Genomic DNA, 26,375 nt, shown 5'->3' with positions numbered 1-26,375 from the left:
CTCGCTGTGCACACCTCTGCTTCCTCACCTCACGCTTCGTGTGTCTCCTGCGCTCCCCCTTAACCCCATCATCCTCCTTCGTGCTGGGTTTGCTGCGCCTGCTGTAGGGGGAGTAGCCCAGGATGCTTGGGGAGGGGTCGTCTTCCTGGGTGGTCTCCGGACAGGTGGCCCAGCTCATGCCTGCAGAGGCCTGAGATGTTACTCCTTGGCCCTTAGCCACTGGGCAGCCTGGTCACCGCGCAGCAGCTGGCCGGTCACCCTTGCTCCTGTGGAAGGAAAGGAGGGCAGTTGGTGGGAAACACAGGCCCTGCTTGCTGTGCTGCTCCGAGCCCCTCCCCACCCTCTGGGAGCCCCTGGCTCTGGGCCTTGGTGCTCTGCTCTGCCGGGACCTGGGGTGTGCTAGATGGTGCACGGCTGTCCCACGCTGACCCTCTTTATCCCATTGTCCCTCCAGGGCATTGAGCGCCTCAAGCGAAAGCACCAGCCCAGGGAACGCACAGGCAGCTGGAAGTCAGTCAAAGAGACCTTTGATGGGGACCTTTCCCTGAACTGGTTCAACCCCTTCTCTGGACTGCGTCATCCAAAGCCTCTCAGTGACGGTGACTGGGTGCGACAGGTGGCATCGCTGTCAGACACTGAGAACACAGAAACAACAGAGGAGCAGTCAGAGCAGAGGAAGGACGAGGACTCTGTGGAGGTGATAGATGAATGATGCTGTGGGGAGAGGGCCAGGCACCAGGCAGTCGCATCACCCTATACGCCGGCGGCGTGGCCACAGGGCTCCTGGGCACCACTCGCTCCCCTGCACCCACCGCTCCCTTCACACCACCCCCTTGGCCTTGCCGTCCTCTGACCCCTCCTCCCTCTCCCCACGTTGGACCAGGTCGGAGATGGGGGTGGACTAGGGGTGACAGAGGAAGACGAGAAACTTGCTCTGAGCTCATCTGCCCATGAGGGATTGTCGAGAACCATTCTCCGAGGCTGGGCGCCCTTCACAGCCGGTGCAGCCTCACCCAGCAAAGGAAGCTCTGAATCAGGCAGCCTGGGGGCAGAAAAGAACTGGCCTCTGTCCTTTCTTGGGATGTCTGTCTTCTCTTGAGAAGGTTGGGGCCCAGGCTCCTGGCTTTTGAGAACTAAGGCTGTGTGCGGTTGTGATGGAAGAACAGAGCAGGGCTGGCCTTGGGAACCTGGGGTGGGACACTGGCATCAGGAGAGATGGACCTGGAAAGGCTGAAAGGATCCTGGTCACTCCCCCGAAAGGGGTTCCCCCTGGTGCCTGCCTAAACTAGAAGAAAGGCATGGCGGCCTCAGCTACCTTCAGGGCTCAGGCTTGGTTTGAGAGAAGACTCCAACAGCAGGCTATACACACACACACACGGGACATGCCCAGGTTGGAAGCAAGCCTGAGTTATGACAGTAACACCCAAACTTAGCTCCCGTTCCATAGATACTAGAATCCCTGAGTCAGCTCGGAGGTGTCCTGCCTTGTGGCTAAAAATCTGTCCATTCCCACTGGAGGGTCGGGAGGAAGAACCTATTTAGAGCTACCGGAACTCTGACCTCCCCCATGAGAACTGCATTTAACTGCCCGTCCTGGAGAGAGTCTAACCACCTACATGGGCAGAACTGACCAGAAATCTGGCCTGAATGTTTTAGGCCAGTTCTCCCAAGACAGTGCCCATCATGAATCTCTGAAAGGATGGGTGGTGGCCAGGGCCTGCAGATTGAAACAGCCCCCCACCACACACACACACACACACACACACACACACACACACACACACTCTCTCTCTCTCTCTCTCTCTCTCTCTCTCACTCTCTCTCTCTCTCTCTCTCTCTCTCCACGCTCTCTCTCTCTCTCTCTCTCTCTCCACGCTCTCTCTCTCTCTACCAGAGAGGGCATCTCTGGTGGGCCCCTGTGCTGCTACCCACAGCTCTGCTTCCAGGCCAGCCCTATGGGGCCACCAGCACTGGTGAGATGAGGTGGTGGGCAAGGCAGACTTGGGGCACCCCTTGGGATGTCTTCTTTACCGCAAAGGTCAGGAAGGGGCACCCTTGTTTAACACCCTTCTTTTCCTGGGTCTGGTCCAAGTCAGGACCCCTCTGGCTGGCCTGCCCCCTCTGCACTCCGAGGTGGAGGCCCACAGGGTTACAAAGGCAGCTTTATTCCTGGGGATGGGGGAGTGGATGGGAGGTACAGAGGGATGGATCTTACCTCCTTGGCCATGAGAGAGAGGGACTGAAGCAACAGGATCAGCAAATTCACAGACCACATCTAGGGCCACATCCAAGATGGTTCCCAAGGGAAGGCCTTCCTGAAAAGGGGACCTGGGGTCCAGCAGCATGTCCGGGGAGCACAGGGCTGGCTGTCCTCACCGCGCATGAGCTGGGAGTGCTCAGCAGGGCAAGGGCCTGGGATGGGCCTGCCTGGTATGAGGGGGAGGGCTGCTCTCCGATCACTCCCAATGCTGCCTGGAGGAGGGGGTGTTTCAGGTGTTAGAGTGAGAGTGACATGTCTGGATGGGACCAGGTGAGGAGGCTGTGGCTTCCTTGGAGAAGGTTCAGGGCTGTATGGAGGGAGCAGGTATGCAGGCTCCCTCACCAGGAGAGGTGGGGCCGTTCACCATCTTCTTCCCTCCCTCCCTCCCTCACCCCCCCACCCACCCCCGCGCTGGCCCCCTTGAAGGTTCCTGATTTTAACTTACCAACACCATCAGTCATCAAGTAGGAGGGACCACTGGGTCATCCGCCCCCACCAAGGGGCTGGGGCTCCTTCCACGTGGAAGACTGGACATGCCTACTACACTACAGGTGCCTCGAAGGCTCACCAACCGTGGGGAAGCGTAGGGGCTGTGAAGTTCGGTTTTAGGTGCCATAGTTTCAAGTTGCCTGAAGTTGTCGAAAGTCAAAGGTGAACAGACAGCACCTGGCCCTCAGTCCTGCTTCTGGTTTGGCGGGCAGGCCTAGGCCCAGGCTCAGTGTGTGCAGAGATCCGAGGGAAAGGCCCCGTCCATCCGCTCTTCCTCAGGTAGGCCCCCCTCAGGGAAGGAAGAGGGATGGGGTTTCAGGCAGACAATAGCGAGGAGAGAATGTATTTCCAGCAGGCCCAGCCCAGCTCTGGCAGAAGACTCTACTTAGCTGGTGCGTCCAGGGCTGATGCACTCTGGGGCTGAAAAGGTGGTCCCTCTTCACGGGGCAAGTGGGCAGCAGCTTCTGATAGCCTGTGTCTCCAGGGAGGGACTCTGTGGCTGTGGACGCCTTTGGTTCTGACTGCAGATAGTGGTGGCCCTGCTCTTTGAGGCCATGACTCAAGGCAGGGAGGTGAGGTTCTGTGGCCCAAGCTGGGCGTTTCTAGCTGTCAACAGGCTACCCTGTGATTCCACATGACCTGGCCTAGGGGGTCCTGCTGCCTGTGGTTTGTGTTGGCCTTTGAACGCTAACTTTCACCCAGCTGGCTCTTGAATCTGCCCTCATATGAGTAATCAAATCTAATCATCTGAAATCTAATGAGTAATAAAATCTAATTATCCGAAAGCTAATCCCAAAGCAGGAAATGCTGAAACGCTCAGCCAAGGCTTAGAGCCAGTCAGAGCTGCTGCCTCTTTCCAAGGCATCAGGCAAAGGCTAGTTGTGATGAGAACAGTCTTCTCAGCATGAAGCTCTTTCACCTGATTGGAACTAAACTTGATAAATTTCTCAAGTCCAGCTATTGTTGGGATGCCTTTTATTTGGAATCTAATGGTCTCACCTGGCTTCACTGTCCTGGAAAATTCAGACACACAGACATGCATTCAGCTGAGGATGCTGCAGGAGAGGGGAGGTAAGTTGTGTGAGAAACCAGGGGTCCCAACCTCAGCTCAGCCTCTTTGAAGGGTCCTGGCCATTCCTGGACACAGCACAGTGGGCATCCATGCTGGGCGCTGTGAGAAGCACCTAGGGAGCTTTTGATGAATACTGATGATTAAACCCATGCTGGAGAGTCAGATGCAGCCTGTCAGGGTTGGAACATGGCACCAGGGCGGGGCAGGGGTGCCAGTAGCATCTCAGCTGTTGGCAGCACTGTTTATAAACTGACAAGCTAAGAACGAGTTCAACCTCTGACTTGCTGTGTCTGATCCACACAGTGATTTTTACAACTTGAATTAATTGCCGCATTTTAAGACCCAGGAGCTTTACACTGTAGAAGAACACACACGCTCCTCTAGCTTATTCCAAAAGGTCAGAAGATCCGGAAGTGCAGGGCCCATGTTCCTACACAGTCTCAGTTAAATGAGGTGAGTGGCAGCACCCACTCCTGTTTACCACGGTCATCCCTGTTCCTGTTTGTCCACAACACCCCACTGGCCCCATTGTTACCGCCAACTGGTCTGGCCAGTTTGAGTCTGTGCCCCCTGGGTCTATAGGCTGCCTCTTCACTCACCATCACCCTGGGGGAAGACAAAGGGCCAGGAACAAGCATGACCTCTGGAGCCAGACAGACCTGGGTCCTCTTAGGCACTCAGGCCATTTTCTATCCGTTTTCCTCTTGCTGTTTGGCCCATTTGACTTTCACAGCTGTGCCATGTGGTGAACAGGTATTATTATCCCCATTTTATAGATGAGGAAACTGAGGTTCAGTTTCTGAGGCTTGCTGAAGGCCAGTCCCCTGGCTAGTTAGAATAAACTGGCCCCGGTATGGCACTCACCAGATCTGGGACACAGCTCTGATGCTTTAGATGACTCTGCTGCCTCTTTGGGCCTCAGTATTCTCCGATGTAAAGCAAGGTGATTAAACCAGCTTCCAGGGGCTCTTCCAGCTCTGACATTTCACAAACCCTCCTAGGAATCCTGCCCGTGTTTACAGATGTTCTTGCTCCATGGGTATTAGCAACAGTTGTTTCATATGAAATCCAAGAGGAATATCTGTTTTATGGTGGATCACAGAAAAGGAATCATCTAGCCTCTCACTACTAAAATGTGCTCTGGGGGCCACACTACTGGCAACAGTGGCATCACCTGGGAGCCCTGTTAGAGACACAGATTCTGAGCTTCCAACCCCACCTGCTGAATCAGAATACACATTTTAACAATATTCCCCCAGTTAATTTGTCTGTATCTTAAGGTCTAAGGAAAACAGTAGTTTACTGGTTTTTCCTTGGAATATTCAGACACCCTATAAGAAATAGACCATCAGAAACCTTCATTCAGGAACAAAGCATTAGAGTTCGGTCAAGTCCTTTGCTAGATCTATCAGCGTATCAAAATCAATAGTTTCCATATAGTCCAGCAAGCAAGTACAAAATATAATGAAAAATATTTCATTCACAAAAGCTATAAATACATCTTGGATGTAATCCAACTAGGAATGTGCAAATTGTGTATGAACAATAAAACTTTTCTAAATGTAACAAAGAAGACCTGAATAAATGGAACAATGTCCCACATGCCTAGATGGGAAGACTCAGTGTAGTCACTTGGCGTGATTCTCCCCCCCGATAACTTGGTAAATTCAATGCAGTGCCAATCTCAATCCCAACAGTTTTTAAAAGTTCTATGAACAAGAGAAATAGTGGTGAGGAGCATCTGCCTACTACGTATCAATATGTACTATAGAACTACAATACTTCAGATGGTATGATATTGCATTAGGAGAAGATAAATAAGCAAATTAAAGAGTCCAGAGACCCAGATGTATGAAAGCAGCATTTCAGAACACTAGGAAATGACAGATTATTTGAGAAAGTTGGAGCTCTATCTATATCACTCCACATGCTAAAAAATTAAATTCCAGGTGCCTAATAGTATAAAGCCAAAAGTTTTAGAAAAAAGCATAGGAAACATATATTCTTGGGGTGACATGAAACCCAGTATCCCTAAAGGAAGGAATTAACAAATTTGGCTACATTAAAATGGCAAAGTTCTAGTGGTAAAAGGCATTTAGAGGTTAAAAAAAGACTGTGAAATTATTTGCAGCAGTAAAACTTTTTTGTATAAAGACTACACACAATATGAACAAATTAATGACTCAAAAATAGGTAAATGATCTGAACAAGCAATTCACAGGAGATAGTCAATTAATATAAAAATATTCAGCCTCACAAATAGAGATGCAAATTAAAACAACAGTGAAATTATTCAACCATTATATCGGCAAAAATCAAAAAGATCTGTCGGTGGAGCATAAATCAATGCAATCTTTTCCCAAAGCAATTTGGCATTAGCAAAATGTATCTATATTTTGACCCTATAACCCCCTACCGTGAATTCACATCTCAGAAATACCTGCACACATGAGCAAAGATCTATGTCCTGGAGAGATTTTCTGCACTGTTCGTAAGAACAGCTTAAGTGGACTCACCCTTGGTCAATGGTCTGCAGCGGGGAGACGCCCAGGCTTTCTACAGAGGACTTGGTGTCTGTCAAAGAGATGTGCAGGGCATTTTAGAAGATGTAAGTGCCGATAAGTGGCTGGCCACTTCTGCCTGTGTCAGGCAGCTGTGGTGGGGCGGGGATGAGAAGCGGGGGAGAAGATGTGTGAGGCAGGTACATGTTTTCATGGTAAGTAAAAGCAGAGAAATAGAACCAAAATGATGAGTTATATCAAGCCAGGAAAATGTGTGTGTGTGTGTGTGTGTGTGTGTGTGTGTGTGTGTGTGTGTGTGTGTGTGTGTGTGTGTGTGTGTGTGTGTGTGTCTGTGTCAGAAGGCTTTAGGAGAGAATCTGTTCCATGCCTTTCTTTAGCTTCTGGTGTTGCCGGCAATCATGTATATCTATAAATAACCTGACATCCTGAGCTTTGTCAGACTCTCTTTTAAGGAACTCAAGACATGTCATGCCATGCCAGCCAGAGTGCAAGCCTGACCTGTATCCTGGCCTCTTTGCAGCCCTAAGCAGGATCCCTCTTCACCAAACTAAGGACCATCCTGCACCACCCAGCCCCACCTGCAGCCTGTGGTTCTGAGATGCCCCATCTAGCAAGACAGACGGGTGCAAGGAGGCTTCCCCAGAAAGGCCCTTTAAACAAGGGACGTTTGTGAGGGAGGATTCCCATAGATGCCCTTCCCGAGCTCCAGGGTTAATACACAGGCTCCCGCCCACCACACCAGGGCTCCCTTCCATACCCTTGGATATCATACCTCCTCACAGACAAGACCCCAAATCCCAAAAGGGGCCTGTCAGTCAAGTTGCCTCACAGAGCAGCCCAGAGAAAGAAGCAGAACTGAAGCTAAGCTCTGTTCTTCCCTCAGAGTGCCCCTACCTCTAATCTGGCCAGAACACCTGACACTGGTGTACCCACTTCCCCCACCTGGCCCTGGCTGAGCCCTCTTCCTCGGACCCACACCTCAGGCCTGGTGCCCCTCCTCCACCCAGGGATCCCCTGGGCTTACATCATGTTTTGCATGTTTCAGGCTTCACCTCATTTGTAACATTCATCCAAATATCTAGCTCTTCTGATCCAGTTTCCACTCCCCACCAACACCCTGTGGTTTCTCCATGCCTTTGGCAACGCAGATATATTAGCTAAAACCTCTTAATTCCTGAAATACAGTCAGAGCCAATTAAAAGGCAGGCCAGCCAGGCAAAGCTAGAACACCTTTTAAAAGGCACCTCAAACATCCCTGGAACCATGACTGCCTGGAGAGATGTGCGTTTTCCCAGACTCCTCTCAGGAGGTGGAAGAAACACTCTGCTAAGCCACTTGGGTGAGGGTGGGGAGTGAAATTCCCCAAGAGAAACTCGTGACAATTAAGTAATGAAAGACTGCTAACTGCCTTCCAGGAGGGTGGGCCCCTGTAACTTTTGCATCTTTAGAATTTTGTACAATGTGCAAGTAATTACTTATTCCAAAAATTAAAATGTTAAGAATTCAGTTGACCAAAAATGTAAAAAAAAAACCTGTTTGATCCATCACTTCTCCAGAAATAATTATTTGGAAAAGCAAGGTGTCATTTTTCTTAGGAATACAATTGACCTGAAGAATAAGCCAACTGGGGGTCCCTCCAGGATTCTTAGGGCCCCACCCCCAAGCCAAGGCTGAACTCCAGCCAGGAGCCCCTTCTGCCTGCAGGTGGCTAACCTCTACGGGGAGCTCAGGGTACTGGAAAGATGCAAACTCCTGAGAGGCGGTCGTTTCCTTGGACTCTAGAATTCCTGCAATTATGAAACTTTTGATGATTGGTTCATCATCAAACATAGCCTGCCCATGTAGGTATTGGAGTCCAAGGGCAGAGTCTCTTCAGATGCTGCCAAAGAGCTAGAGAGGAGGGGTGTGATCATTTATTATAGCCCCCCCAAATGAGTGATCATCAAACACAGAATTAGATGAAATCTAGATGGATGGAACTGGGTTATTTTGGGTAAGTCTCTTCCTCTCCTTGGAAAACAAGAAGTTGGGCTCAAGGTGGAATAATAATTGGCTGCGTTCTCCAGGCTCCCATCCTGAGTCCATGGAGACATCACAGCTGTTTTGGGGGCTTTCCGCCCATTCTCCACTGCCCTGGGTACCCACAACCCATTGACTAGATTAGGCATTTGAGATAAAATCTTTGCCATCATAAAAGAAGACTTCTAATGACACTTCCAGCACCCCTAATTTCTGACTCTGTGATAGACCCCAGGCTCCTGGACTAGTAGTCTATTTGGCCCCCGTTTTCTCTATGCCTAGATTCCTTGTAACTACCAGGTGGTAGGTACTTAATAAATGTTTGTTTGTGTTTACTCATACGCACAAGTTTGTTAGTGTATGGAAATAGTCCACAGAGAAGAGGGGCACCTCAGATAGTGGGGACTCTAATCCCTCTTCTTGCCCATGGTTCCAGTACCTTGACCTTGCCTCTGCGTGGTCTTATGAAGGATGCCCAGGCTGGTGGCGTTTTTGCCCATGTATGTCTGCAGTTCAGGGGAGCCCGAGATGTGACAGTCTTTGGGGTAGCTGTCTTTCTTTTGAGAGTGATGGTGAACTTGATAGGGTTTCCCAGCAGCACAGGATCTGCGTGGACATACATCTAAAGAAGGTCCTCTTTTTGGGGTAGTCTGTACTCGCTCTCATAACTGCGGAGGCAGAAGGCATGGTCCATGACTCAGCGGAGCCTGAGTGAGACCCAAAAGCAGTTTCCTTAGAGGGCTCCTCCACGGGCCCAATGTCCCAACGCACCCCGGAGGCAGAAGCAGCCTACCCACCAGCCTGGACTCCAAGGACATTCCAGGGACCCAAGGGCTATGAACTCAGAGAGGTGTTCAAATCACCATGCCTGAAAAATAGCACATTCTGATGTCAGTCAGTGGGAATGGCAGAATAAAGACCTCTGAAAATTCACTCCTCCATAAAAACAATGAGAACATTGGCAAAAATGGTCAAAATCAACTTTTTCAGAACCCTTGAAATTAACCAAAGGCTTGCAACTATCTGAGGAGCATTTATTCTCTGTAACAATAGAGTGTTTTATGGTTTTTTTTAACTTGCTGATTCCCATCCCTTTCTCCCCAGCTCCACAGTAGCCTTAAAATCCAACAGCACCACAATCACAGTGAAAACCAGCAGCCTAATCACCTCTGAAGGGAGAAGAATGGGGTTGGATCTCCAAATATCCACCACAGAGAACTGTCATTCTGGCAGTCCTCTGGAAACCCCAACCCATGGGGCTTTGAGCTGATTCAGAGCTCACTCCTTATAATTTGCCTTAACCCAAAAGCATTTGTCAAAAAAAAAAAAAAAAGGGCATTGTTTAACATTGAAGTTGCCTAAGGCAACAGTAACAGCTGAGGGAAAACGCTCACCAAAAAACTTAAAAGGAAAAGCTGAATAACATCCATAGGGGCTTTGAAAAACTGAGACAGATTCCTGGGAATCTAGAAAGCCACGTGCATGTGTAGGGCTGTGTACATGCCCAGGAAAGACCTAGAAGGCCATAAGCTGTCACCTCTGACTGACCCTGAGTCCCTGCACAGGCAGGAAGTGAAGGCTGAGGCAGAGTTGAAAACTGCCTGCCAGAGCACTAAATGTGTACCCCAACTTTACACAGAGCCCCTTGGCAAAAGCTAGGAGACTTATCAATCCAAGATGTTTATGGAAGTTCCTGTCCAGTCATTAGCTGACCACTAAGCACACTGAGCAGAGACTTCAGTGGCCACGTACAACAAAGAATACAGACTTTGCAGAACTCTGTCAGGAAAGTTACTAAACAAACAGCAACAGCAAACAAACAAAACTTAACACACATTGGGGGCCGGGGGGCAAGGGGCCCGTGGATAGCAGAGACCTCAGAAAAGAAAGTAGCAGATGGGGAAGGCAGAGGCAGAGGTCTGGAGGGGGGAAGCCATTTAAGGGAAGAGGGAGCAGCACAGTTGGGGTGTAAAGTCAGGAAAGGAACTGGAGGCTGACTCTGAAGGGGCTGGAAGGCCAGGCTGAGGAGCTGCTATTTCATTTGGGGAGCACTGGGAAGCACTGAAGGTCATAGCAAGTTGAATCGGCTGGTCAGATAATACAAAAACCTCAATGAGGGCATTTTTAAAAAGAGGTGCAAGGCCTGCTTGCCTCTCCCCAGGCCTAAAAGCCCTACTTAAAGAAGGACTGACACAAAACCAGCAAGAAGACACTCTGAAGGGCAGAGACCTGTCAGATGGAATCTCAGTCATGCTAGAGATGGCTCGCCTTTCTCATTCAGGTAGGTGTCTACCATGAGGCTATTTTCAGTGTCATGGGCTGAATCGTAGGCGGTCATGCTGCGTGCTGGGATGCCCAATGCTCTCAGCTCCGAGATGACACCAGGCAGGGGCGATCAGCCCCACCCTTGGTACTTCTCCCTTTGGCCCCTGGTCTCCCGAGGGCGGATGGTCAGTGCCCATCCCCAGCGGAACAAGGTGTTGGCAGCCTAGCCCAGCCTGGCCACACAGCCCCCAGTGCGGCCCCACAGAGCATCTGAGAACATGGGGAGGGTGCAGTTGGACCAGGACAAAGGGCCAAGGAGCGTACCAGCTAGCTGACCTGAGGCACATGCTGACCTCTCTGTGCCTCAGTTTCCTCCTCTGTAAAATGGTAATCATTAGAACACCTACCTTTAGGGTTGTTCTGCAGATGACATGTTTATGCTTTCCTCCTGTCCCAAGTGGCCCCAGCCTGTCAGTGCCTCCTGGACCCAAGCATCCACAGAGCAATGGGTGGCGGGGAGGGATGGGGAGTGATGCTGGGCTCCAAAGATGTTCATGCTTTCAAAAATCCTAATGGGCGGTGTTATATTTCCTATGGAACAAAGCAAATTCCTCTTCCCAGGTGTGGTAGGCAGCTTCTAAGAGGGCCCCCAGTAATGCCCTCCTCCTCCCTGCAGAAGCCCCTCTCCCAGAACGTGGACTGGACCCAGTGACTCACTTCTAGACATCAGAGCACGGCAAAGTGAGGGGATGTCACTTCTGAGACAAGGTTACAAAGAGGCTGCGGCTTCCATCCTGGGGTCTCCCTCTCTCGTTCACTGGCTCTGACAGTAGTCGGCTACCTGGTGTGAGCAGCCCTGTGGAGGGGCCCACATGGTGAGGAACTGATGTCCCTGCCCTGAGGCTGCGAGCAGCCACGTGTGAGCGCCTGCCCCCAACTCAGTCAAGAGCCCCAAAAGGCCTACAGTCTTTGAAGGACCCTGAGCTAGAGCACCATGCCTGGATTCCTGACCTGCAGACACTGCAAGATGATAAGCATTTGTTGTGTTACGGCCTTACATTTGGGGGTAACGTGTTACACGGCAGCAGATAACCAATGCGCTAACTGCCCATCCAGTTCCCCTGCCCAGGGTGGGAGCGCTAGTCAGGCAGCCCTGACCAGAAGCCCTGCCTTGTGGCCAAAGATTCACAGTAGCTCCTGCAGGCCCAAGGACAGCAACATATTTCTAGGGGTGAAGGAGCAATATTAACCAGGGACCCGGGAGGGGAAAAGTTGTCAGGCCTACAGCGGAGGCCTCCAAAGTCAGCTTGGGTCCTGAGATTCCCTTACACGCGATGGGATCTTTTCTAACCTAACCTCGGAAGTGACTGCCGCAACACCTGGGAGGTCTGGGTGCTCAAGCTTGGGTCACAGGCTAAAAAAGGTGCCTGGATGTCGGGAGGGAGCACTGCCCTGGGAGTCAGTGTTGCTGACTCAACCACCACCTTGCTGTGCAACCTTGGGCCGCCTGCCCCATGTCTCTGGGCTGGTGTCCTCAGAATAAGCAGTGGTTTAGCCCACTGCTTCCCAAACTCCAACACATAAGAATCACCTGGGAATAGGTACAAACAGGCCCACACGTGTCAGGCATAACACATACTTGTTACATGTTACTGAGTCCTCATATTAACCCAAGGATGAACCGACAGAAACCCAGAGAAGCTCAGAGCCTCGCCCCGGGTCACAGAGCTTGGAAAGAGGGTGCAAGTCCACCCGCACCCCTGAGAACTAGAGCAAGACCAGTACAAGCTTCGCCTGCTGGTGGCCCATCCCCTTTCCTCTCCTTCCTCACACTCCAGCCCACCGCCCTGGGCTGGAGAACTCGGCCTGGTGGTAAAGGGGCAGGAGCGGGCATATCCTTCCACGGGCACCGTGTGCTCTGTGCCTGGGCCCCTGAGGGCCAGCGAGAGGGCCCCGTGGGTACAATACCAGTCACTTACTTGGAACTACCAGGCAGGCCAGGAGGGAGTGGGAGCCCCGACCATGGAGGGGGCATCCCCCTGGGTCAGGTACACAGTCACAGCCACCCCACAAAGGGGGCATTTAAGACTCACCTAGAGATGAACGCAGCTGCCCACCACCCAGGTGGCAAGAGCAGCCCCATGGCTTCTGTCTCTCTCTCTGGGCCTTGGAGAGTGTTCCCGGGGTGCTGGCCGGGTTGTCCCGAGGTCTGTGACCAAAACGATTTGCACAATAAACCCCAGGCGTTATTTGTGTTTCTCCCTCTCATTCTCTCCCACACGGACCGAAGATGAAAAGTTAATTGACATGGTTTCAGATTCCACACAGCGATCAACTTTACAAAACCACCAATTGTTACACATGGGTGTAGAATCAAAGAAGACTATCCACCATTATCTGAAAAGGCTATGGAGTTATGCCTGCCTTTTCCACCTACGTATCTGGGGGAAGTCAGGTTCTCTTCCTATATTGCAACTGAAACAATGTCCTGGACAGATTGAATACAGAAGCAGGTAGGAAAATCCAGCTGATTTCTATTAAGCCAGACATTGAAGAGATTTAGAACAATTTAAAACAATGCCACTCTCCTGACATAGTTTAGGCTTCCAAAAATAGTTATTTTTCACAAAGTGCGTTATTTATGTTAACGTGTTGAATTTATTATTATTCTTTTAGAATCAGTTAAATAAATATATTTTAAACTTCCCAGTTTAAATTTCTAAAATGGTAAATATTTGCAGAAAGAAACGTCATGGGACTTCCCTGGTGGCTCAGTGGTTAAGAATCTGCCTGCCAATGCAGGGGACATGGGTTTGAGTCCTGGTCCAGGAAGATCCCACATGCTGTGGAGCAACTAAGCCCGTGTGCCACAACTACTGAGCCTGTGCTCTATAGCCCGTGAGCCACAACCACTGAAGCCCGCGCACCTAGAGCCCATGCTCTGCAATGAGAAGCCACTGCAATGAGAAGCCCGTGCACTGCAACAAAGAGTAGCCCCCGCTCACTGCAACTAGAGAAAGACCACGCGCAGCAACGAAGACCCCACGCGGCCAAAAAAAGTAATAAAGTAAGATTCCCTTAAAAAAAAAGTCATAAACACAAGTGATTTGGGGTCTCAAAAATTTGTAAGAGTGTAAAAGGGACCTGAGACCAAACCATTTGAGAACAGCTGCTCTGGGCAAGGTGGACAGGGGTGACAGCCATCCTGCTGGCCCAGGACTGAGGGGTTTCCTGGGACACGGACTCTCAGTCCTAAACCCAGGAACGTCCCAAAGGAACTGGAATAATTTGCTTGCCCAACTGGAGCCCAGCCTGCAGGCAGGAAGAGTGAATTCCATGTGAATTCCATGTGAATACCATTTGCAGATGGGGAAGCTGAGGCTTGGAGAGGTCAAGCCGTGGGGTCAGCCTCCAAGCGGCAGGGCTGGGGTTCTGCACTCGGGTCTGACTAAAACCTGCACTCAGAATAGACTTCAGCAGGTGTAGATCTCTTGATAGCTTTGAATAGTCAATCAGGCCTAGCACTGAGGTGTAGTTTAAAGAGCTTACAGTCCAGTGGGGGGGGAAAAAACCTAATAACTGCTGAGCAATTGGTAAACAGTATGAGACAGCAACAAATCTGGGGCAAAATTACTCTACAGGCTTCTGTATTATCAGAATCTTTTATACTGAGATTCAATGTATGTATTCTTTGTAATATTATTTATGATTTATTATTATTTGGGTAAGAAAACTTATGGAAGGACTCTCAGAGCTGCGATAGTTCAAACAAGTGGGATCCCTGTAAGAGCTGGGGATCCTGGTCCCCACAGGACCAGGTGCTCATGTTCTGGTCTGGGAAGTGGTATTGGGGGGGTACTGGGGGTCAGACAGTAAACACGGAACACACGAACACTTTCAGGAATGACAAGAGCTATGAAGAAAAGACAGCAGGTGGATGTGAGAGCAGCAGGCTCCTTTGGCCAGCGAGCCAGGAAAAATCTCCCTGAAGAGGAGGCTTCTGATCTGAGACCTGTGTGACCAACAGAGGTGACCAAGCCCTGACTTCACAGCCAGAGATCTTCCTGGAGGAGGAGAGGCTGGAACTAGGGGTCGTGTCCATCCCTATGTGTACTTGGGCAAGATGAGGGGATTTCTCTAGGAATCAAGGGGGCCCCCTGCCACTGCTTTCCCCAGAGCAGGCTTTAGGAGAGAAAGGGCAGGGCACCAAACGGCACGTCCAAGCAGGGGAGATGGAGGCCATGACCAGGCCTCCCACACCTACCAGAGCACACAGGGTCCTGGACCCTGGCGTGGGGTGCTTCAGCTCCATGGTCTCAAGGAGGCTCTGGCTTGACAGACAAATGCAGCAGTTGTTTTGGGAAAAGAAGAAAGAGGCCATTAACAAGTGTTTGTTCCATGTCAGAAACTTAACACATACCCCCTAATTTTTTTTTTTTTTCTGTACTGCGTGGCTTGCAGGATCTTAGTTCCCCCACCAGGGATTGACCCCACGCCCTGGGAAAGCGTGGAGTCCTAACCACTGGACCACCGGGGAGTTCCCACATACTCCCTAATTTGCACTTCACAACCACCCTGTGGGACCACCCATCTCCCGGCAAGGAACTCTGCCCACAGTCTCACAAAAAAGTCTCCCACAGCATGGAAAACCAGAAACCACTTAAAGGTCTATACCCAAGGCAGCCGTTAAGTAAACCCACAGAGCCATGGGATGGAATATTACACAGCCATTATAAAGACGTACCAGCAGAGTTTTTAATACCATGGAGAAAATTCCTTTGTGATCAAGATAAACAAAATAGACTATAAAGTTGTGCACGTATAACATTATCTCAACTCTGTAAGCATGAATTAGTAATAGAAAAAGAATGACACACATGAAGTATTTATCACTGAAGGAGGAGATTATGATTTCATTTCTTTCCATGTCTCTGTATCTTCTAAGCCTTCTAGGTCTTTTGTGATAAACATATGTGTTACTTTTTGAATTCTATTGATATATTTATTTTAAACCACTTTATCGAGATATAGTTTACAGCCCATAAAATCCACCCTTTAAGCTGGATGATTCAATGGTTTTAGTATATTTACAGAGTTGAAGTACATGTGTTATTTTTGTAATCTGAGAAGGAAACTACCAAAATAAAAGGAATAGCTAATAATCTTCATTCTTCAGAAAGAGTCTGGGAAAGTTCCGTGGTCATAATTCTTTGAGGTTGTTAAAGTTACCCCTTGATTTTCTCAGAGGGGCAATTACCTAGGATTCAGGTGATTCCTTCTTCCCCACCCTGCTGTGGTCCTCATTCTGGCTGTTTCCTTCCTCTGGTGACTGGTCTCCCACCAACTCGCTACCTGCTCCCCACCTCCTGTGCCAACCACTTCCTCCCATTTTGTTTCCCTCCACCCTCTCACCTGTAAGTAGTGATGGTAACCACCCCAGGGATGGAGTGAGGGTGAAACAAGAGGATGCTTGTGAAGCACCTTGCAGAGTGCACACAGCAGGCCTCACTCATGGGAGTCCCCCCTCTGTTGTCCCCATTTCCATCCTATCCTAGGTGTCCAGACCCAGGGAGGGGAGGGGCAGCCAAGCAGTTGTGTAGAGTATGGAATTTTCCAGAAGTTTTTTTGTTGCAAAAGGTGGTGAGACGAAAGGCTGGAAGTTTCTGCTGCCATAAGTCCTCGTCACTGGATTTGTGCATTTAGAGCCATGGAGCCCGTCCTCCTTCCACATTGTTGCTCTGCCTCGTGGCTGCACAGAGACATTCATCCTTCCACTGAGCAGAGGCCTCCAGACCAAAGTCTTCTATAAAATCTCCCTCAAGTTTTAGAAGTTCTTGGAATTCCCTTCTGGTCCAGTGGTTACGACTTTGTGCTTTCACTGCCGCAGGCCCGAGTTCAGTCCTGGTTAGGGAACTAAGATCCCGCAAGCCGTGAGGGGTGGCCAAAAAAAAAAAAAAGTTCTAGAAGTTCTTTATCTTTGTCAATATTTCACTTGTAATGGAGCTTCCTTGTGAATAATTGTTAGGTGGTTGGTTCTTTGATAAATACACTGCAAAGTGGGGGTGGGTGGGTGGCAGAGAGTAGAGGGGGATGGGAAAGGCCCTAGGTCCAGGTCTGATTCTGCCACCTGTCTGCATGTTCTGGGGGGGAGGGTTACCCCTCTCTAGGCAAGTGTCGCATGTACAGGGTTGGGGTTTGGCATGAGGCTCACAAACGTTTCTGCCTAACCTTTACTGGCTACTACCTAACTAAAAAGGTGGGGCGTGGCCCAGCCATAGGATGACCAATTCATCACCTGACCAAAGTTCCAGGGCTTTTCTTTGATAGAGTCGACACAACAGATGTAACGGTAGCCAGTGCTGTGGGGGACGCTCTCAGTTCACTCTGTCTCATCAGCCGTGAAAACCACGTCCTCTGAAGCAAGGGCACACATGCACGTGGGGTTATCGTCCACCCCCTGGACACAGGCAGCCCTTTCACAGGAGGAAGCTGCCTGGCCTGGGGGAGAGGTGGGGGGGAGAGGTGGGGGGGGAGGTCCCGCAAGGTCTACACGAGGGGTTTGAAACAGTGTGTGTTGGGGGGTAAGACATGGGAGGCAAGAGTTAAGACAGGTGTCAAAAAGATGCTTGCTTCCTGACCAGCTGTGCGGGACTTCCACTGGGCAAACGTGGGACAGTCTGAGCATAAACATAATAAGAACGGATGATTGTAAACACTGGGAACAAATGAAATCCCTGAGTCCATACAGATAGATTGTTTCATAGATGGATAGATGATTGATAGATTAGACAGACAGACAGACAGATAGACAGATAATAGATTGGTGAAGGGAGGGCTTTGCTTACAGGAGAATACCAGGGCCCAGCAGGTAAGTGTGGAGGGAGAGCTGGAGTTGGAAAATCACTGTGCAACCATCATAGAGAAGGTTGGTTCAGGCATGAGCTGTCAGTGGTTGGTAAATCTAGGGGTGGAGCATTTTCATGAGGACCAGGATATTTTCACGGCCTGAAAGTGTTGCCACAAGACAAGGACTGCTTATTAGTAACAAAGGAAACAACAGTAATTATATAGCAGGGAAATTGCACAACACTTTGACCAAATGATCAAATTTAACATCCCCAATGAGGGGCAGGTGGACATTGTGTGCCACCAGATGTGATGTCCTGAGAAGGACAGCATCACTTATGTAATATTCCAGGCGGGGAGGCATAACCCGAATCTAAAGATCATGAATCATTGGGACTTCCCTGGTGGTCAGTGGTTAGGACTCCTCGCTTCCACTGCAGGGGCACAGGTTCGATCCCTGGTCATGGACTAAGATCCTGCAAGCCGTGCAGCGTGGACAAAAATAAATATTAATTAAACAAACAAACAAATTAATTAATTAAAAACAAAAAAATAAAATCATGAATCATCAGACAAACCCCAAATGAGGAATGTTCTAGCGAAAATAAAGGGGGGGGACCGAGGGGGTCTATTACTCAAAATGTCCATGTCAAAAAGACTAAGGCTGAGGAACAGTTCCAGATTAAAGGAGGTAAAGAGACAGGACAACTGAACACAGTATGTGACCCTGGACTGGATCCTGTACTGGAGGGAAAAAAATGTTATAAAGAACATGATTGCATCAACTGACTAAGTTGGAATTCCAGTAAGTAGATTAGATACAGTGTTATGTAAACACTGAATTACTGAAGTTGATAACAGCAGTGTAGCAAGAGAATATTCCTATTCTTAGGAAGTACACACTGAAATATTTATGGGTAAAGAGCAAAAATGTATGTAACTCACTCTCACATGGTTCAAAAATAAAGTGTGGGTGTGTGTAGAGAGAGGAAGAGAGAGAAAATGATGAAGAAAATAGGGCAAAATGTTCACAGTGGATCTGGATAAAGGGCATATGAATGTTCTTTATACCATTTTTGCCTACTTTTCTGCAGCTTGAAATCATTTCCAAACACTAAATAAATAAATAAATAACCAGCTCCCTGGTTTCTAGCTTGTACACCTGAGTTTTTAGCTTCAAGGTGGCTGTAGGAGCGCGGGTGTGGAGAAGGTCTGGTAACCAACGAGCGCATGTGAAGCTGTGGCGAGATGCCCAGCAGCCACGGGAGAGAGGCTGGTGCTGGTGGAGGAGGAATGCCCTCCGGTGCCGTTTGCGCGAAGGCTCCCATGGAGCCGCAGGTAGGAAGGGGTTGGGCCAATGAAAACGTAGAGGGGAGAGAGGAGACCCAAAAGAGCAGAGAGTTTTCAGGAGGAAGGAAACACCTGTCAGGATTCAGGCCCCGCGCCCGGAGAAGGCAAGTAAGAAGCTGGGGTGACGCCCCCCAACAAGGGAAGCCTCCGGACAGCGGTGGAGGCCAAAGCCAGATGGCGGGGGTCAGGCAGGGGGGAAGTGAAATGGCCAAGGAGCTCAGCCACAGAGGGGCTGCTCCAAAGCCATCCATGATCTGTCCCTGGGCCTGGTCCCTTCACCTAGTTTGAAAGCACCTGGACGGCAAGCAAAGCTCACGGACCACGCGAGGCATACAGTAGGCGCTGCTTCTTGCCTCCTCCCATGAATCTTACCTGACACATTTCCCTAGCTGACCTGAGTTTCGCGTTACCCTCACACCATGGGTTGAAAAGAAACCTGGGTGCAACATATTTTCTTCAGACTTGAAGATATGTTTGTTTCCACTTTTCACTGGCAGGTGGTACTTGCCTATGACAGCCTGTGGGGGCTGCCGACCACCACCTTGACCTAAGCAAAGACACGTGACATGGTGGACATATCCCCCTTTGGCCACACCCTGAACTCTACAAAAGCCTCCCAGAAGAATCCATCAGTCCTAACACATCACCCCGTCTGGAACAAGCCTGTCTCCCCCAGAGACCAGGAGTGGCCAGGATGGGCTGGGATAGCAGATGCCCGAGACAGAAAAGCAGCCACGCAAAGCAGGCGGCTTCGGCGAATCCTGCCGACGGGCCTAGACAGACTTGGTTTGAAACCTGGCGGGTGTTTTCACCTTTCCCCTTTGACCTTTACTCCCTTCACTACAGCATGGAGGGGAAGCCTCCCGGGTGGTTGGAATGAGTCCATAGATAATATAAACATAAGGGGCCTGGCCCACCACCTGGCACTTCAGGGGGCAAGTTAAATGTCAGCTGTCTTTTGCAGCAAAAAAAAAAACCCCTCTCTCTGTTGTTGGAATACGAGCAGCCTGAGCCCCAGAGGGGCATCGGTCCCAGGGTGCCCCAGGCTTCACCCAGCCTTTGAGGGTAGATAATGACTGGATGGATAGGTAGAAGTTGTTATAGCCACAGTGGCTTGTTGTTGTCACAAAACAGTTCTGTTTGTGACCCAGGATCTCCCCCCCAACCAAACCTGTGAGATGCTTGTTTTTATAAGATAGGAGCAGTGGGCTCTCGGTTGCAATCCCAGCTCTCCCTCTTACCAGCTGTAGGACCTCGGCTGGTTACTTAATCTCTTCTGTGCCTCAGGTTCCTCATTTAGACACTTAGAATGACCATAGTGCTCCCCCTGCCCCAATAGGACTATGAGATAAACATTTATTAGCTCATTAAATTAACTATTGTTAGTATTTTGCTGGTGGGGAAACAGGCGCAGAGGAGTTGACACAGGAGGTGAAGTGGGGACAGGACTCCCCTGACACAACTCCGCCTGCACCACTCTGCCTCCCCACACCCCCCTCACCTGCAGCAAAAGGAGGGCGCTGAGCCCCTGCCCCCAACCCACCAGGCAGCTGACCCACACGACTGATCCACGTGGGGCCTGGACTCCATGAGGGGCATGTCCTGGCACCAGCAGAACTGTGACAGTGTCCCCATTCCGCTAAGCCGCAGGGCAGACCTTAATTTTGCCCTCCCAGCTGCATCCCCATCACCACCCACAGTAGGCCCTCCTTGATGTTACAAAGGCATGCAGGTGACCTTCCAGGATGTGGGAAATGTTATTCACCTTGACCTGGGTGGTGGTTCCATGGGTGTATTTATATGTAAAAACTCATCATAGGGACACTTAAGATATGCATCCTTTATATGTGTTGTACAGCAATAAAAATTTTTTAAATATACTTTGTTGAATGAAGAATACAGCTCCCTCTCCCACCCCACTTCCACCTCTCAGGCATAACCATGAAGGCAACTTTCCCACCAGACTTCTTACAAAAACAGAGACTTCCAAATGAAAGGAAAATTAAATCAACGGCCTTTTCCTGGGAAGATTTTCATGAATCCCTGAAAAACACTCAGATGCTGCAAAAATCAGGGCTGGGAGTCTGGGATCTGGACCGGAGGGCCGAGGAATGGAAGAAACACACAGGCCAGCAGTTGGCCCACTTACCTCCTCATTTCCAGCTGCAAGTCCTGCTTCTGAAGAAAATCTGGAGATCAACCTCACTATTAAATTTCTGGGGATTTATCCTAAGGAAATATTCACAGATTAGTCCAAAGATCTGGCTGAGAGCGTCTTTATGACAACCCTGGGAAGACTGGACAACTGTAAATCCTCACAGCCCCCAAGAGGAGATGGGCCGATCGGCCACCACGAGCCCACATGCCAGAGCAGGAAGCCGCCACGAAGAGTTCTCTTGTAGGGGAACCACTGAACGAACAGGAGCATTCACAGTATCTTATAACGTGAATGAAGTGAGAGGCAAAACACTTCTATTTTTGTATCTAACCATTATAGAGTCATAGAAAAAAGCCTGGAAGCAAGGATTGACAACTGTTAATTGGTGGGATGATGGGTTATTTTTATTTACTTCTTGCTTGTTTACTCCAATGAACACTGTCCCTTTCTGAAATGAAAAGGGGAGGAGGTGACATGTAGGAGGTTTGACCACAGTCAGAGCTGCTAAGAGCCTCGGGGAGGGTGAGGAAGCAAACGCTGAGACGTTTGGAGACGCAGCCCCTGCTACACTCTGCTGGGGGTTGGTCTTCAGCACCGTTACTGACTGAATGTCCTAGAACATCCCTGAGAGGTTTAGGCCTCTTGGACAGGAAGTGAAGGTGTCACCGTGGGTGGGCAGCCTCCCCCTAGAAGCAGATGGCCCACTGGGTCTGGGCTCAGGTGTTGAAGGCATCATGGGAGTGAATATTCAGCACGGCAAGGAAAGGGCTCCTCAGATTAGGCAGGAACCTGCCAGAAGCCAGCCAGCCACTTACGCAACAGCCTGGGGGCCCTCACCTCCACACCGGACTCATTGTGAATGGCTGCCTGCCCGGGACGTCTGTCTGATGATCTCGGGTCCAGCTCCATCACGATGTTGTTGCAAACACCAAGATTCAGCCCTGGAAACACCCGAGGGGCACAGAGTCTTGATGGTGGCCCCCAAAGAGGTTCCCTTGCTTCAAGACACGTGCTGTCCCCTCAGCCCAAGCCTCAGCTCCCAGCCCCCTTCGAGGCTCCTGCCTTGTGTCCTCTGCCTCTTGGAGCCCTGCGTCCAGCTCTGCAACCTGCAGCCTTTCCCCATCCAACTGCCCTCGCCCGCCAGGGCCGCAAGGCCTGCCTCTGCCCCGAGTGTCCAGTTTTCATTTTCTGCTCAACTTGGATGAATCTCCTCTGCCTCCTGCGCTCCACGGCCTCCCTGTTCACCACAACGGAACCCAGGCTTCCCTCTTGTCTCCGCGTGTGGCACTTTCTGGTGCCTCTGCCACATACGTGTCCCCACCTGCTTCTTTTCCCTGCCTGTTTAGCCCTCGCTGGGCTCTGCTCAGATGCACAGGCTCATTGGCTTTGGGCAGCCAGTGCCATTGGCTTAGCCTCTGTTTCTCTCACCTGGAAGAGGCAGATGCCACCGCCCACCCTGCCAGCTGTCGGAGGACTTAAGAAAACGTTGGTCAGGTTATGTCATGAACCTCCGGAACTCCCTACTGCTCTTGGGATCAAATCCAACCCCTCCTTATAGCCTGCACATGGTTTCCGTGCAGCTTCTTCAGCCTGCCCAGTCCCCTCCCTCTCCTCCCTGCAATGACCAGCCTCTGGTCCTCAGAGAGACAGTTCATGACAATGCTGATGGCCAGTGTGGCCTCCCTGGGGGTCACACACTGTGCCCCCGCTGGAACCCTGCTCTCAGGTCTTTAGTGGGGGCTCCTGCATGGAGTGTGGGTCCCATCAGGGAGGCCACCTCCCAGGAGAAGCCTCCTGCCTTGCCCTGACCCTCTTGCTTTGGTTTCTTGGGCCCATGTGTCCCTGTCTGAAATGACCTTGTGCTCTTGTTGGCTTCCTGTCCGACTCCCTCCACTAGAACGGGCAGGTCTGGGAGGCCAGGCACTGCTTTACTTGTGGATTCCTGGAGCCTGGGATGTTTCCTGGCACACAGTGGGTACTCGGCATTATTTGCTGAGTGAGTGGGTGAGTGATACAAGGTAAATGTTTGTGAGAGGGATGCACGTGAACTTGGGGGCACTATATACTCACTGATGTTGGGGACCGTGACGTCCTGTCGTCCATGCTGAGCAGGGGGCCCTCGGCCCAGAACATAGTAGGTACTTATCTCGTCTTGGCTGAAGAGAATGGAGACCGTTCTGACTGTAAGGTCCACCAGCACATCTGAGGAGACTCTCCGCCTGTCCCTCCCTTGGAGAAGGAATGAAAGCTCTCTCCCAGGAAGTGGTGTCATATACCCTCTTGTAAAGCTGATCTACTAAATCTATTTATTAAAACTTAAAAAACGGCATTAAGAAGAAACACCCTCCCCATTATCCCATTCCCTGTCACCAGATCTGTAGATCTGTTCCCCTAATTGCACATATGCCCATAGATATAGCCAATCATAACCAGCAGCTGAGCCATTTCCATTATCTATTACCCCAGGTGTGGTATTTTAATCACTATTGCCCACTTGCCTCCAGCCCACACTTCCATGGTGTCAGCAAACCTCAGCCCTATGATTCATCTCTAGAAACATCCCAGACCCTTCTAAAGCAGCTGCCCAGCTGAGTTTCTTCTCTTTTCTCTGCCCCTCCCCAGCCATCCCCCAGCTCCTAGCCAAGGAACAGGAGCATCTGAGGAGGGAGGACTCACCACGGGCCAGGTCTCTCCCATCTCCCACTGCATCCTCATTGCACCCCATATCATTCCCACTTTACAGATGGGGAAATTGAGGACCAGGGAGGCGAAGACACTCCTGGCTCAGACTTGAGGATCAGAACCCGCATGGTCCAGCCCCTGAACCCTGTGAGCAGGTGAGCTGCAGGTGCTCTGTCCCAGGTCTGCAGGGCCTGCAGAGCGCCAGCCACAGGTAAACACCAGGCCTCACCAGAGCAGAGTTTGCACATCTGGAACTGCAACGTGTGGTGAGGAATGGCATCTCCTTTCTCAGGAAGTCAGCATGGAGAACCTTCAGACCTGTCAGCAACACTCCATGTGGAATAAAGAAAGAAAAGAGAGGAAATTCCAGGCAGTTCGGTGGTTAGGACTCTGCGCTTTCACTGCCAAGGGGCCGGGTTCAATCCCTGGTCAGGGAACTAAGACCCCACAAGCTGCACAGCGCAGCCATAAAAAAAGGAAAAAGAAAAGAGAATGTTCATTTCCCCAGTTGTCTCTTTTTGGCTCCAGAATCTGACATTGCGGTGAGGTAGAGCCGGGCAGAGCTGGGTTTCCAGCCAGGCGTGGGCCTCTCTGAGACTCAGTTTCCTTACCTGTAAGATGGGGGTGAACATACCTACCTTGTGGGGTTACACAGATAAGCTGAGACAAATGGGCGTTAAGTGCTCAGCCCAGCACTTCTGTTGTAGCCCATTAGGTGCCACCTCTATGTTACTGAACCAGGTCCACTAGCCCAAACGCAGTAAAGCCAATCTACTGACTCCAGGTTGCAGTGAAGGAAAGTACAGCATTTCTTGCCAATGCACCCAACCTGGGTCAAGCAAGGAGAATGGGCAGCTCATACTCAAAAGACCCAAACTTCCCGATGGCTTTTGGGGGAAGAGTTTTTAAAGGCAAGGTAAGGGAATTCCCTGGCAGTCCAGTGGTTAGGACTCCACGCTTTCACTGCTGAGGGTGCAGGTTCAATCCCTAGTTGGGAAACTAAGACTAATCCCGCAAGCGGCGTGGCGCGACCGAAAAAAAAAGGCAAGGTGAGGGAGAGGGTTGTGAGGTGTGCAATCAGCTTGTGCACAGTTCTCTGATTGGTTGATGGGGAGGTAAGAAGGTGGTATCACGGGGTCAGTATTATCAATCCTCAGCTCCAGCTGGTCTGGAGGTACGTGCTGGTGGTCAGCACGCAGTTAACTTCTTCCACCTGATGGGGGTTTTAGTATCTGCAAAACTTAAGGAGGAACTAAAGGCCCTTGACTTTCTTTTACCTCTCAACTATTATTATTTTGTCTTGCTTGACTCTTGAGGCCCCGTGACCTCACCCACGTGTGGCTGGCCATTCCAGTTACCATGAAGATCAACTCTTGAAGAGCTGGACTAACAGAGCTGTTATTTAATTGAGATAATGTGTGAGGAAAGGCTCTGCACCACGAATCTCTCAGTGCCGCCAGCACCTGGCACACAGTGGGGCCCAAGCCATGGAGGCATCACTGACTTCTTCCTCTCATAGGCACATCCAACCCATCAGCAAATCCTTTTGGCTCTGCCCTCAAAGTGCATTAGAGTCTGATCACTTCTTATCACCCCCACTGCCACCAAAGGCTCCTCTCCCTCATCTGCAACGCAGCAGCCTCCTGACAGGTCTTTCTGCTGCTGCCCTTGCCCTCTGTAGTTTGCTCTCAATGAGAGGGACTCCTTTAAGATATGGCTGACCAGCTCTCTCTTCTGCACACTCACTCAGAGTCAAAGTCCTTTCAATGATCTAAAACAGGCCCTGCATTATCTGGGGTCATATTCTGATTTGGCAACGGATATGACACCAAATGCACAAGCAAAATAGGAATGGATAAACTGGACTTCATCAAAATAAAAACTTTCATGCTTTAAAGGACAATATCAAGAAAGTGAAAGAGAGAATCCACAGAATGAAAGAAAATATTTGCAAATCGTATACCTGATAAGATACACTTGTATTCAGACTATTTAAATAACTTTTTCTTTTATTTAAAGAACTTTTACAACTCAATAATAAAAATATAAGAAACCCAGTTTTAAAATGGGCAAAGGCTCTAAAAAGACAGTTCTGTAAAGAAGATACACAAATGACCAGCAAGCACAGAAAAGACACTTGACATCATTAGTCATTATGGAAACGCAAATCAAAACCACAACGAGGTGCCACTAAGATGACTATCATAAAATTATGGACAATAAAAATTGTCAGCAACAAGGTGGAGAAATTAGAACAATCGTATTTTGATGGTTGGGATGTAAAATGGCATGGCTGCTTTGGAAAGCAGTCAGTTTCTCAAAAAATTAAATACAGTTATATATGACCTAGCAATTCCACTCCGACGTATATACCCAACAGAACTGAAAACACAAATCCACACAAAAACTTATACACAAATAGTCTTTTTAAAAAAATATATATATTTATTTATTTGGTTGCACCAGGTCTTAGTTGCAGCAGGTGGGCTCCTTAATTGCGGCAGGCGGGCTCCTTAATTGCAGCTCCAGGGTTTCTTAGTTATGGCTCGCCAGCTCCTTAGTTGCAGGACACGGGCTCCTTAGTTGCAGCATGCATGTGGGATCTAGTTCCCTGACCAGGGATCAAACCTAGGCCCCATACATTGGGAGCGCAGAGTCTTATCCATTGCGCCACCAGGGAAGTCCCCACAAATATTCTTAACAGAATTATCC

General features: G+C 49.9%; 2 protein-coding genes across 6 annotated transcripts in view; one reads left to right on the top strand and one right to left on the bottom strand.

Annotated features, from left to right (window-relative positions):
• Positions 1 to 1,738, top strand: part of ZDHHC3 (zinc finger DHHC-type palmitoyltransferase 3) — a 54,682-nt gene extending 52,944 nt beyond the window's left edge. For 3 of the 5 annotated variants that reach the window (XM_036867929.1, XM_036867931.1, XM_036867930.1), the window contains exon 8: positions 455 to 1,738. In XM_036867929.1, the coding sequence (XP_036723824.1) occupies positions 455 to 712 (258 nt within the window). In that variant the 3' untranslated portion in view covers positions 713 to 1,738. The remainder of the gene's footprint in view (positions 1 to 454) is intronic. The other 2 variants (XM_036867928.1, XM_036867933.1) reach the window with 2 other exon arrangements.
• Positions 1,739 to 3,492: 1,754 nt separating this feature from the next.
• On the bottom strand, positions 3,493 to 26,329 carry TGM4 (transglutaminase 4). Its single transcript, XM_036870174.1, is given in 18 exon segments — positions 3,493 to 3,788; positions 4,421 to 4,427; positions 6,338 to 6,567; positions 8,057 to 8,178; positions 8,181 to 8,222; positions 8,802 to 8,906; positions 8,909 to 9,058; positions 9,226 to 9,230; positions 10,322 to 10,625; positions 10,628 to 10,725; positions 17,011 to 17,125; positions 19,234 to 19,261; positions 19,264 to 19,370; positions 21,797 to 21,922; positions 23,052 to 23,162; positions 23,893 to 23,943; positions 23,946 to 23,981; positions 26,305 to 26,329. Coding segments are annotated over 18 exon segments (1,926 nt in total). The 3' UTR covers positions 3,493 to 3,524.
• Between the last annotated feature and the right edge of the window lie 46 nt (positions 26,330 to 26,375).

This window comes from Balaenoptera musculus, chromosome 11 (assembly GCF_009873245.2).
Source record: "Balaenoptera musculus isolate JJ_BM4_2016_0621 chromosome 11, mBalMus1.pri.v3, whole genome shotgun sequence".
Lineage (NCBI taxonomy): Eukaryota > Metazoa > Chordata > Mammalia > Artiodactyla > Balaenopteridae > Balaenoptera > Balaenoptera musculus.
The sequence above is the reverse complement of the archived record's forward strand: the minus strand, read 5'-3'. Positions and strand labels throughout refer to the sequence as shown.